This window comes from Anabrus simplex, chromosome 1 (assembly GCF_040414725.1).
Source record: "Anabrus simplex isolate iqAnaSimp1 chromosome 1, ASM4041472v1, whole genome shotgun sequence".
In the NCBI taxonomy this organism is placed as follows: domain Eukaryota; kingdom Metazoa; phylum Arthropoda; class Insecta; order Orthoptera; family Tettigoniidae; genus Anabrus; species Anabrus simplex.
Window position 1 is genome coordinate 24,657,921 of NC_090265.1, and position 13,106 is coordinate 24,671,026.

A 13,106-nucleotide genomic window follows, 5' to 3' on the forward strand; every position below is an offset into this window, starting at 1 on the left:
CAATGAGGTAGTGAATAAAGAGACTACTACTTCGAATTCGAAGACTGAGTCGCAGGAACTTTATCCTAGTACTCATTATGGACCTTTCATTATTTTTGTGGAGTCCACAGCATCAGGCAATGTCGGTAACATGCATCCTATGACCCTAGGTAGGACTTTCTATGAGAACAATATTCCAGGCATAAAATCAGTGGCCCGCAAGGGACGCAATAGGGTACAAATAGAATTTGTCTATGCTGTACAGGCAAACTCATTTTTGAAACACCCTATATTAGTTGAGCTGCAGTTACGGGCATACATACCTAGCTCTAATGTATTGCGGGTAGGAGTCATCAGGGGAGTAGAGAAGACCTTGACTGAGGATGCCATATTAAAGCACTTGAAGTCTCCTGCTACAATAAAATCTGTAAAACGTTTGAACCGTCGAGTTGTTAACGAAGAAGGCACACAGTATGTACCTACTGGATCTATCAAAGTGGTTTTTCGTGCACAGAAACTTCCACAGTACGTGTCTTTATATCAAGTGCATTTAGAGGTGGAGCCATATGTTTTTGCTCCCATCATCTGCAAAAAATGCCAGCGGTACGGGCACGTTGATAAGCATTGCAGAGCAACAAGTCCCAGGTGTGGGAAATGTGCATTACACCATGCTACGGCGAACTGTACTGAAACTTTCTTTCAATGTGTGCATTGTCGCGGTTCCCATTCAACTGGCAATGTGGATTGTCCAACGCACCAACAGCAGGTCCACATTAAAAAGATAATGAGCCACCAGAATTTATCTTTCAAGGACGCTGTACAAAAAGTCCAACCTAGGGAATATAATCTAGTGGACACTTCTCAAAATTTTCCCCCTTTAAATGGGGAGGGGCAGACTCCTACACAGTCGAACCCCCGTAAGAGGAAATTCACTCAAGTAATTTTAAAATCCCCGAGACCAGCACCAGCCCCAGGATATGATAAGGAAGGTTACCAAAATTTGGTTCGCGAGCTTCCCCGCATGGAGATGGCGGCTTCAAGACTTACACCTGTTTACGGCGGCGCAAACCGTCGGATGGAGGCACCTTTTGACGAACCTGTTGCCACGAGTAGCGCATCCATGGCGCAGCCACTTTCGTCATTTCATAGGCAAAGAGAACATCTTCAAAGTGGTCTTTATCAATCTATTCAGCAATTAGTACAATTATTGGGTGATCACCCCGCGTTAGCGCATAATGTATTCCAGTTAAGGGACAGGATTTGTAATTTTATTCAATTCTATGATCAGAATCACTCAATGGAATGCTAGAAGTCTCATGAACAAGCGTCATGAGCTATATAAATTAATACAGGAAACAGTACCTCACTTCGTAGCTATACAAGAAACTTGGTTTCATCTAGAGACTCGCATCAAGTATCCAAATTACACAGTTTTACGTAATGATGGACCCGGTTACGGGGGGGTTGCCTTTTTGGTCCACTCATCCGTGACATATAGCATCCATTTGAACATTCAGGCCATACCCCATACATATGTTATAGGATTATATTATATGCATTTTTTACTTGTGAATATCTACTGTCCTCCTGAATTTTCCATTACTGAGAGACAATGGAACCAATTCTTTCAACAATTTACTACCGAACCATATGTTTTTATCTTTGGGGACTTTAATCTTCATCACACCCTGTGGGGAGGACATTTGGATACCCTTCAAGGTACACAGTTCCTTAATGAAGTAAATAACCATGCTTTCGCTATTTTGAATGATGGCTCTCCTACGCGTTTGACTGCGCCTTCTGCCCCTCCTAGCGCAGTAGATTTAACATTGTGTAAGCGAAATATGGTGTCTATCGCTACGTGGCATACTTTGAGTGATACTTATTCCAGTGATCATTTCCCTATTGTTATTACTTATGGAGTAGGCAGACCTTTTTCTCCACCCCCCCACACTGTTTCACATAACATGATTCGATCTTTAAGGAGTTTTAAACCACAAATATATACCGCCTACATTGAGGACGCGTTACAAAAAATACCGGTAAATACTTTTTCATATCAAACTTTAATGCAGATTTTAACAGCTTATATTAACCTTCATCACCCCATCAGCGCTTCACCTCCTTTATCTTCTAGAAAACCTGTGCATGTTAAGTGGTGGGATGAAGAATGCCATTTGATGATTCAAACTCGTAAAGTACTGTTTCGACAATATAGGCAGCACGCAACACCTGAGCATTACTTCCGGCTCAAACGACACATGGCACAAACCCGCCGACTTTTCCATCAAAAACGGCGTGACGCTTGGAGGGAGTTTATATCGTCCTTCACACGCCAGGTTCCGATTGCAGACTTGTGGAATGCTATCAGGGCAATCACAGGAGTGACGCAGCACTCCCCTGCCAAGACCATCCCAGGTCAAGTATTATCAGATTTTCTTGTTAGAGAAACGCCAGATTTTGTAGTGCCACAGTATGTTCCTTACCAAGACCCACTAGACACACGTTTTTCCGTATTGTTACAACCCTGCGACTATCAGGAATTAGAAGCAGTACTCCGCACATGCTCAAATTCTTCCCCAGGTCCAGATAATGTTTCCTATCAAATGCTCCAATTACTACCTATTCGCGCAAAGAAGGTATTACTAAATAGGTATAATGATATTTTTCGCAATCACAGTACACCTGTTAGTTGGAATGAATTTTTCCTAATCCCCATTCTTAAAAACAAGCAGTTACCCACAGAGGTAAGTAATTATCGCGGTATAGTCCTCGGTTCGTGCATCCGTAAAGTGTTTCTAAAGATCTTACTTCGAAGAATCCTATGGGTATTAGAATACTATAACTTGACGCCTCGATATCAATATGCCTTTTTTAAGGGACGCAGTACATCTGATGCATTTAATAGTTTTGTTATCGATTTACTTTTAGCTCGTCATAGAAAACATAGTACCATAGCGGTTTTTCTTGATATTCAACGGGCTTATGATTCCGTACCTTTGCACATCTTATGGGAAAAACTTGCAACTCTTAAGATTCCTGAGGGATTTATTAGCATTCTCCGACAACTTCTGACTTATAGAACACTACGATTTAAATCGACGCCTTGTACACTCCAGCCCCGGCAGGTAAGTAATGGGTTGCCTCAGGGCGATATTCTGAGTGGTATTCTTTTCGCTCTTTTTATGAAAGATTTTGAAACGGTCATTTTACGTCATGCTCGCATACAGGCGTATGCTGATGATTTTTTGATTTATTGTACACACGAAGATTTACAGCTCTGTAGACAACATATTAGTCTCGCGCTTTATGAAGCTAGAACATGGTTAGAGGCCCATGGGTTAAATCTTTCCATAGCGAAATGTCGAGCAATGATATTTACACATCGCAGAACCTATGACCGATCGCCACTTGCCTTTGATCAGTATGAAATACCAGTGGTTAGCCACCATAAATATCTTGGGTTATTTATCGATCAAAAACTTACATGGAAACATCATTTTTTATATTTGCGTTCGAAGAGTGAACGGTATATTCAGGTTATACAGGCCGTAACCCGTAGGCAATGGGGGGCAGATCCCGTTGTGGTGCTATCTCTGTACAAAACCACTATTCGGACGATATTGGATTACGGATCACATATTTTCGACGTAGCATCTTCTACTAACTTACATATTCTTAACACTTGTCAATATCAAGCAATACGATCCGGTATTGGAGCTTTAAAATCCACACCTACCAATGCCCTCCTCGTTGAAGCCTGCGAAGCTCCCTTACAAGTACGTAGAAAAATACTTGCAACGAAATATTTACTTAAAAAGTTTTCATTCACAAGTCATCCTCTAATTCCGAAGTTACAGTTACTCTCGGAGTATTATTCAGTTAGGCGCCAGGGTTTAAGCAGATTGCCCGCATTGTTTCATGCATTTCATACATTAAAGTCGAAGCAGTGTACCTTAATACACAGTGCTACTTTACTACCCTATACTTTACCCTATCCGGTTTCTCATTTTAAGCCTCAAATCATTTGGCCTATGCGTAATGGCTCTACTACATTTCCTTGTCTGCAGGGGATCGAGATATGTCCAGTTAAACGAGTGAAATTTTCTCATATTCCACGAAGCATAAACATTTTTACAGATGGGGCAAAGAACATTAATGGAGTCGGTTCCGCTTATTATATACCTTCTCTAAATTTTAGTGAACAATATGGTTTGCCTAGTGACTGTTCGATTTTTACGGCGGAGCTATTTGCCATACAGCAAGCCTTACTTTTTGTTCAGCGAAAGGGATATACGCGAGCTACAATCTATACGGATTCGCTGAGTGCATTACAATCTTTGGTTTCTGATGAGTTATCCTATAATTGGTATATTTACAATGTCAAGAGTATCCTTTATATGCTTGACAATGTCGGTATTTCCATAACTTTAGTATGGGTACCAGGTCACGTGGGTATCGCCGGTAATGAAAAAGCAGACTGTTTTGCAAAACAAGCTTCTCGTCTTCCTGTTCCGAATACTAACAATATGGTTCCAGCTTCTGATTATGTAGTTATTTTTCGACAGGAGGGACGTTCAGACTGGCAGAATTTCTTCCGACAAACTGCACAAGTCAAAGGTAAATTTTACTATCATTTACAACCAAGCCTTTTAGTTAAACCTTGGTTTATACGAGGATATTATACTAGACGACATATTATTAATATCATTCGGTTACGGTTTAATCATGCCCTCACACCACAATATCGATCACGGTTCCATTTAACGCAAGATACCAACTGTTTGTGTGGTACAGATATCCGTAATGGCGATACTAATCACATCCTCTTTGAATGTTCTTTGTATGCTAACCAACGTAAAAAACTTATGGCTAACCTCCAGCGAATTAAGCAGGTTTTTCCTACCAGTGTTTCTTGTTTGCTCTGTAATCCTACAGAAGAGATTATTAGAGTGCTAAATTTGTTTCTAGATGAAGCCAAGATCGTGTTATAATTTTGTCTATAATATCCAGTGAGAATTACTCATGCTTTCTCAGGTTCCATTTGAGTGATTCCTCATATCATTAGTGTATTACTTGTGAGTGCTATTTTGGATTCTTCGTGTGGGTGACGTTTTAAACGCAGTGTGATTGCAAGATTGGAAGTTTCCCGTATGACAACAGTCTATATTAGCAAAATGGGGTAGTTATGTGATATAGTGAAGTTTAGTGTTTTGTGTTTTTCTACTTGCAAGTTCAGGCATCAATTATTGAATTGAAGTGTTTTCATTTAGACTAGTGTGTTTACATGCGTAAGCGAGTATTGACTGGGTGAAATGTCGTAGACACAGCCCAATAAGCATCAGCAAGCAAGCAAGCAAGGCTGTAACCTATGAAGACGTCACGTTCTCGACCTGTAACCCTAGTGTTTCTTGAGTGTTTCTACAAGTGTTGATCAACTCTATCAGTCATAAGTAAAACTGAGTATATATTTCTATTGAAGATTTGTGATAAAATAAGTGTTGCAACTGGGTAATGGCTTTTTAGCAGCGCCCAAGAGAATCCGAATGAGAAGAAGAAGAACCAAACAAGCAGCCATTGGTTGCAGATCGAGCAGGCAGTGCCTGCAATATACGGCAGTTGCCGATGTTGCTATCTTCCTTGCTGACATCTTTGACTTTGATTTGAAACATACAAATAATGGGATGTGGTTGTGTTCGAACCTTGGTTGAAACGCAAGGAATAGAAAACGACTTGAAACAAACATTTCTCTGAAGGTAGTATAGTACATATCGGCGCTAAACCGAAATTAATATCGAACGAAGAAGTATAATGTTGTAGTCTACAAGAACCCACTTGAATCATGCCTTCGTTTGGTTTTTCTTTGGTTATGAGACGGTTCTTCCGCAGTTGCAGTGTTCATTATGCAATAAACTTGACAAAGAGTCAATATTTTAGAGGAAATGTGATAGTCTCTCGGAAACTGACAGGTATTTGGTGCTATCTGTTTATATATATATATTATAAAATTTAATAAGTTTATGTAATGATCTGAAGGTTATGTTCCTTTTCGGGTATTGTTTTGGTCTGTAATTCCTTTGGTATCAAAGTTGTGATTAGGTTAGTGCAATAATAATATTGTACCGTAAAGTATTATTCACGGGGCAATAAAAAAATCAAAAAAGCCAGGTTTTTCAACAGATTTAGAATAATTGGATCATTATGATTTCGAAAATGAAAGCCGTTTCTCTGTATTAGGTTAGGTTTTATCGCTATGCCTAAATTACTGCAGAACTAAATCAACGCATTTATGTAACTCTTTTTCTTCCTCTCATAATGTTAGGACATTAGGGCATGAACCTTAATTTCTTTGAACATGTAGAATTATAACGTTATGACATTAGGGTATGAACTTCATTTTCTTTGAGCATCTAGAATGTTCTGCAGAAAGAGTGTCCCTCTTCAAAGTACAACAGTAGTCAGCCATCGTAACTGTATTCCAGCGTCCCTGATACCTCACCTCTATCTACTTCATGTCTTGATGAAATTGTTCTCTTTGCTTGTTGCTGATTGATCCTAAATTGCCGCGAACCTTCTGTGCTGGCATAGCATGAGGAGAGGTGATACTCCCACGTGGCATGTCCCAGGTGGCGGTTAGGGGGATTGTAACTGGCTTGCTAGCGGACGTGGGCAAAATAAAATAGCTCGTGTGGACCAAACACGCAACCTCCTGTGGGTGGGGAACACAGGCGAAAAATCCACCCACGATATCTCCTTCCTGTCATAAGAGGTGACTAAAAGGGGTGACCAAGGGATAATGATTTTAGAACCATGAGACTACTTATGATCAGTACCATTATGTGAGGAATACCACGGGTTGACTTTTCGTGCAATTAGTACCACAATGTGAGGAACAGCATGGATCTAAGTTTCCTAGGAGTAGTACCCGTATGTGAGGAACATTACAGGTCTGGGTGTTGGCTGTGGTTAGTATTACTGTGTGTATTCAACCGAGGCAGGGGGACGGGCATTCGGCTGCGGTGACTAATGTCCATGTGCCGTAACCCTGCTGTGATTAATACCACTATTTGAGACACACCATCAGTCTACGTTACCTGTAATTAATACCATTATAGGAGGAACACCATGATTTTGCTTTACCAGTGATTTGTACCATTATGAGGGGCCGGTGACCTGGATTTTGGACCCCTTTAGATAATAAGCATCATCCCAGTAATTTATTTCTTTATTTGTGTCTTTATTAAGTTATTAATAATCTTGACCATGATGGTCGGGATTGGATCCGTATTGACTTAGTAACAGTAAATATGTTGGAAGATAGTCCGCCTAGTCAATAGGCCTACTATTAATTTATTTACCTTTCACCTTAACATCTAGTACATGTTTCGAGAATATTATGCATTCTCTTCCTCAGCTAGTGGATTAAAATTCAGTATACAATAAGACCTGACTAAAATACGGGGGCCCCCATTAAAAATTCAAAACAGTGAGTATGACAATGTGACACTTCAAAATTTTTGTATAGTACAAACATAGAATTAAAATCCCATTTTGTCAAGTACAAATTAAAAACACAATATAGTAATGTCTAATTAAATACAATGTCTTGTGATGATATGAATTCACAGTGTCCTTGAAGTTGCCTTGCGTAGTTCAAAAATGTTGAGTTAGGAATGAATGAAATTGCATTAAAACTTGAAGTCCTGCCGATATCCACCGTTAATGGGTGTTAAAATGATGTCTATTTAAATTAAAATATTGGACAAGCGTCGTATAATGGTGTGAATTTACAGTGTCCTAGGAATTATAATACTATCTTGCGTAGTTCAATTGGATTTGTACAAGAATAAATGAAATTGCGTTAAAACTTGGAGTCCTGCCATTATCTTCGGTTGATAGATGTATTATGCAGCCAGGTTGACAATAGGTTAAAATGGTCTATAAAAAGGAAATGAAATAAAAATTAACAAAAGTCTCCGACATGAACAATTGAGAATACAACAGGGTAAAAATATTAAACCTTACCAGTGTGATGATGTAAATATTACGTGTGGCATGCATGTGTTAGATAGAGGTTGAGGCACCTGATGTTGTATGGCAACTGGTTACGGAATTACATTGGGTTGCGTGATGGATGGAAGGAGGGGTGGAAGGAACCGCCCCTGATACTACAGTCATACTTCCCCCCTTACACGCTTGACATCATTTGGCCTCTTACTAGGGTATTGGGTTACCAATTTAAACAACTGATTGTCTTCTGCAATGTATTCATTTAGGCTGTTCTCATTATCAAATTTTTGCATTTTGTATATTTCTAATTTCTCTAGGGCATTCATTTGTTTGCCTTTGCTTAATGAATGTAATAAAGTCATATCACGTTCAATATTTGTGAAATGATGGTTGCTTTCATGCATGTGTTCACACATTGCAGAGTATCTAGAATGTTTTCGTGCATTGACATGCTCTTTATACCGTACCACCACACTTCTACCTGACTGTCCAACATATTTTTTTCCGCAATCTTGGCACGACAGTTTGTATACTCCTGATTTACTGAACCTACTGTTGGTGTTTACGCTATTCGAATCGAACAATAAATTATTATTATTATTATCTGTCCTAAAGGATACATGGATATTGTGTTTTCTAAATAGTTTAACCAAACTGTATGATTGTTTATTAATGTAAGTGAATGTAGCGAATTTCTTTTTTTTCTTCCTTATTTACAAGTAGAGTGTTAGGTCTATTCACGACCTTACTCTTTATCCTATTGACATAGCTTTTGGGGTAACCGTTTCTTTTGGCAATATCTTGTATAATGTTTCTCTCTTTATTAAAATCATTTCTGTTTAATGGTATTCTTACTGCTCTATTGATGAAGCTGTAAAAATTGAACTACGCAAGATAGTATTATAATTCCTAGGACACCGTAAATTCACACCATTATACGACGCTGTGTCCAATATTTTAATTTAAATAGACATCATTTTAACACCCATTAACGGTGGATATCGGCAGGACTTCAAGTTTTAATGCAATTTCATTCATTCCTAACTCAACATTTTTGAACTACGCAAGGCAACTTCAAGGACACTGTGAATTCATATCATCACAAGACATTGTATTTAATTAGACATTACTATATTGTGTTTTTAATTTGTACTTGACAAAATGGGATTTTAATTCTATGTTTGTACTATCCAAAAATGTTGAAGTGTCACATTGTCATACTCACTGTTTTGAATTTTTAATGGGGGCCCCCGTATTTTAGTCAGGTCTTATTGTATACTGAATTTTAATCCACTAGCTGAGGAAGAGAATGCATAATATTCTCGAAACATGTACTAGATGTTAAGGTGAAAGGTAAATAAATGAATAGTATTGACTAGGCGGACTATCTTCCAACATATTTACTGTCTTTATTAAGTGGCAAAATTAGGGCTCTTGGCCCTCTCTTACACTTAACCACGTACAATTTTTGACTTCTGCAGCATTAATTTTAAGTATAATGGTAATCAATTACAGTTTATGAGATAAGGAGTAACAATAATACAATTAATTAAGATTACTGTTGATGAAAAAATTAGGGGTAAATAGAGAGTTAGATAATATCAGAAAGATATCAAATTAATACCTAAAGATTATATCTACTAACTAGCTTAAAGAACTTATTCTAATATGAGGCAAAAAAATGAACTGAACATTACTATGCTACAGTCTGAGTATACTAATAACGATGTTACTATGTTATCTATTTCAAGGAACAGTGCATAGTCTTAAATGAGAAGAGTAAGAACGTAAATGGGATAGCTCAAGATAATTAAATCTAGTACGTAATTTTTTGTTTCATTCACACGTCATTCACTCTTACATTCATTTGAGTCAACTGTATATACTCTGGAGGAATTTACGGTAGGCTGTTTTAAATGTCCTAGACGAGCAAGACTTTTTAATACCGGTAATACCTTCCAGGGTCGTATTCATAACCTTGAAGCAGAGGCCAGGAATGAATGGCTGTAGGTATTTGTTCGATGTGGTGCTATTTCAAGTAGTGATCAGGTGTTAATTTGGTGGAATGAAGAAAGAAGCCTAAAATTGGACGATAGATAAGTGAGGCTGTTTGTAGAAAGCAACTGACAGACGATGGTCATTTGGTGGGTTTTTCTACAGTCGTTTAAATGTAACCATCCCAACTTTTTGTAGTATGGTGTTATATGAGCATCATGTTGGAGATGGAAGGCATATCGATTGCAAGAATTCTGTACACATTGTAGTTTTTCTGCTTGTTCACAGGTTAGTTCAATCAGTATATTGTCACAGTAGTCAAAGATTGGAAATAGAAGTGTTTGAGTTTTCATTTAAGGTCCAGTGGGAGAACGTTTTTATAATGCTTTAAAGGACAAAGGGATGCATGTACCTTTCTGCACACATTAGTTATATGTTAATTCCTGTTCAAGATTTGTAACTATCTTGGAGTAGGGCACTTCACTATCACCAATGGTAATTGGTGGAGGATTATTATTATTATTATTATTATTATTATTATTATTATTATTTAGAACACATAGTAAATTTTTGCGTAGCCTCTGTGGCTCAGGTGACAGCGCGTCAGCCTCTAACAGCTGGGTTGAGTGGTTCAAATCCTGGTCACTCCATGTGAGATTTGTGCTGGACAAAGCGGAGGTGGGACAGGTTTTTCTCCGGGTACTCGGGTTTTCCCTGTCATCCTTCATTCCAGCAACACTTTCCAATATCATTTCATCTGTCAGTCATTAATCATTGCCCTAGAGGAGTGCAACAGGCTTCGGCAGCCGGCACAATTCCTTTCCTCACCGCAAGAAGGGGGGCTTCATTCATTCCATCCCTGACCTGGTCACTGACTGGAAAACAGGTTGTAGGTTTTCATTTTCAGTAATTTTTAGTGTCCAGTTATTATGCTTTGGGTCTTTCGTGTGTTAATGAGTAAGTCATTGTTTCTGGTATACGTAGTGAGTCATCGTAGGTCTGTACTCATATGTTGGATCGCTTCGAATATACTATCTATACTAGTATGGTAATATACCAGTAAGTCATCAGCATGTGGATGTTATTCACAATGAACAAGTGTGTGTGAAATATCATTGAGTGCAGGCTGAATAATAAAGGCCCCAGCACAGATCCTTGAGGGACGCCAGATAATCTGATAGCCCAGTTGGACGTATCATCGTTTACTGAGACACATTGACGGCGATTTGTGAGGTAGGATATAAAGAGATTGAGTGCTCTCCTGTCGGCACCAAGGGAGCGCAGCTTTGAAAGGAGAAGTTGTATGTTGACTGTATCAAATGCAGTGCTAAAATCAAGGAGTGTGAGTACCATCACCTGTCGTTTATCCATAGCAAGCCGGATATCATCTGTTACCTGAAGAAGTGCTGTCGTCGTACTGAGGCCCTTCCGGAAGCCAGATTGCAGTGGGTCTAATAGTGAATGATTTGTGAGATATTCAGTTAGTTGCTCGTGTATTAGCTGTTCAAGGGCTTTCGCAAGCGGAGGGAGGATAGATATAGGGTGGTAATCTGATGGGGAATTCGGTGTGGTGTTCTTTAATACTGGGATCACTAGAGCATCCTTCCCAATGGCTAGAGAAGTTTCTGAATTTATACAGTAATTGAAGATATGGGTCTTCTTCTTATTTCCTGTATCTCCTATGTGGAGCATAGGGCATCAATGAACCTCCGCCACTGGACTCTGTTCTGTGTCATCGTCCTGATCTCTGTCCTCCTTTCTCCATCCTTTCTGCTATTATACTACTCCTCCTCCTTGTGTTTCTTGGTCTGCCTTTTCTCCTGCTACCTTGTGGGTTCCATTCCAGGGCTTGTCTTGCTATGTTGGCTTTATCTCGCCGTAATGTATGCCCGATCCACTTCCGTCTCTTCTCCTACTACCTTGTGGGTTCCATTCCAGGGCTTGTCTTGCCATGTTGGCTTTATCTCGCCGTAATGTATGCCCGATCCACTTCCATTTCCTACGACGCATCTCAATATCAATGGGTGTTTGATGGTTTTTTTCCACAGTTCTTCATTGGAGATTACTTGTGGTCACCATATCCTCTGGATTTTCCTCAAACTTCTGTTCACAAATGTTTGAAGTCTGATAATCAGTTGTTTGTTAGTCTTCCATATTTCACACCCTTAGAGCAGTACTGACTTGACATTTGTATTGAAGATGCGTAGTTTGGTATAGGTATTAAGTTCCCTTGATTTCCAGATTGGTCTCAGCATTGCAAATGCTCCTTTAGCCTTGTCTTTTGAGTGATCAGTAATCCAACACCCTCTCTATGTTCTTCTTTTCCTGAGTACAGCAGCGTGTCCCCTTCCTGGGTCTTTATCTCACCAAACACAGTCCATCTCGTCTCACTCAGGCCTAGTATGTCCAACCTGTATTGCTTCATCTCCCTAGATACTTCAGCCAATTTTCCTGCCTGCCACATTCCAATTCTCGTGTCCGATTTCATGCTAAAAGTCAAATCCATTTTATCCATCCGGCTTCTATTCATTGATGTTTCTGTAATAGGTAATCTCGGGCGTGTAGGTTATTGGCCTTCAGCACCCAAAGCGTGGTGAAGGGGCTGCCTTCTAAGTAGCCAGGCCTACTGATTTTCTGTCGGGGTTTCTTCCCTTAGCCTTTGAAGTTCCCACTTCTGACTACAAGGCAGCAGCTCCTGTTCTATTTTCCCCGAATAGGAGGGTTGCCTCGTCCGTCAGTTCCACCGTTCCGAAGTCCGTCTTCTCCACCTTCACTGCCGTTGAGGTCTTCACCGTAACCCTGGCAAGGGACCTTTACATGAGACTACCAGCCGGGTCAGCTGGACCAGGGTTTTTTAAAGAGGTGTTACTCCTCTATCACTCACCCTTTGTCCTGACTTGTGACAGGCAGAGCCTGGCTTCCCAAACACTGGGCCCAGGTTGGTGGGGAAGATATGGGTAATGATTGGTAATACTTCGCCAATGACATTTTTTATGAAGCATATTGGAATATGATCTAGTCCTTTCGTTTGAGATTTAATGGAATTTAAGACTCATCTTACTTCATTTATACTGACAGTTCTTTGCTGTGTAACAATATTCTTTTTATAGTAGCATCGGTGG

The 13,106-nt window shown here is 39.5% G+C and overlaps 1 protein-coding gene across 1 annotated transcript in view; it reads left to right on the forward strand.

The window, feature by feature from the left end:
• Nucleotides 1–5,591: 5,591 nt before the first annotated feature.
• mRpS22 (mitochondrial ribosomal protein S22) overlaps nt 5,592–13,106 on the forward strand; it is a 104,189-nt gene continuing 96,674 nt past the window's right edge. The window contains exon 1 of the mRNA XM_067155777.2: nt 5,592–5,948. Coding sequence (XP_067011878.2) covers nt 5,822–5,948 — 127 coding nt within the window. The 5' untranslated portion in view covers nt 5,592–5,821. The remainder of the gene's footprint in view (nt 5,949–13,106) is intronic.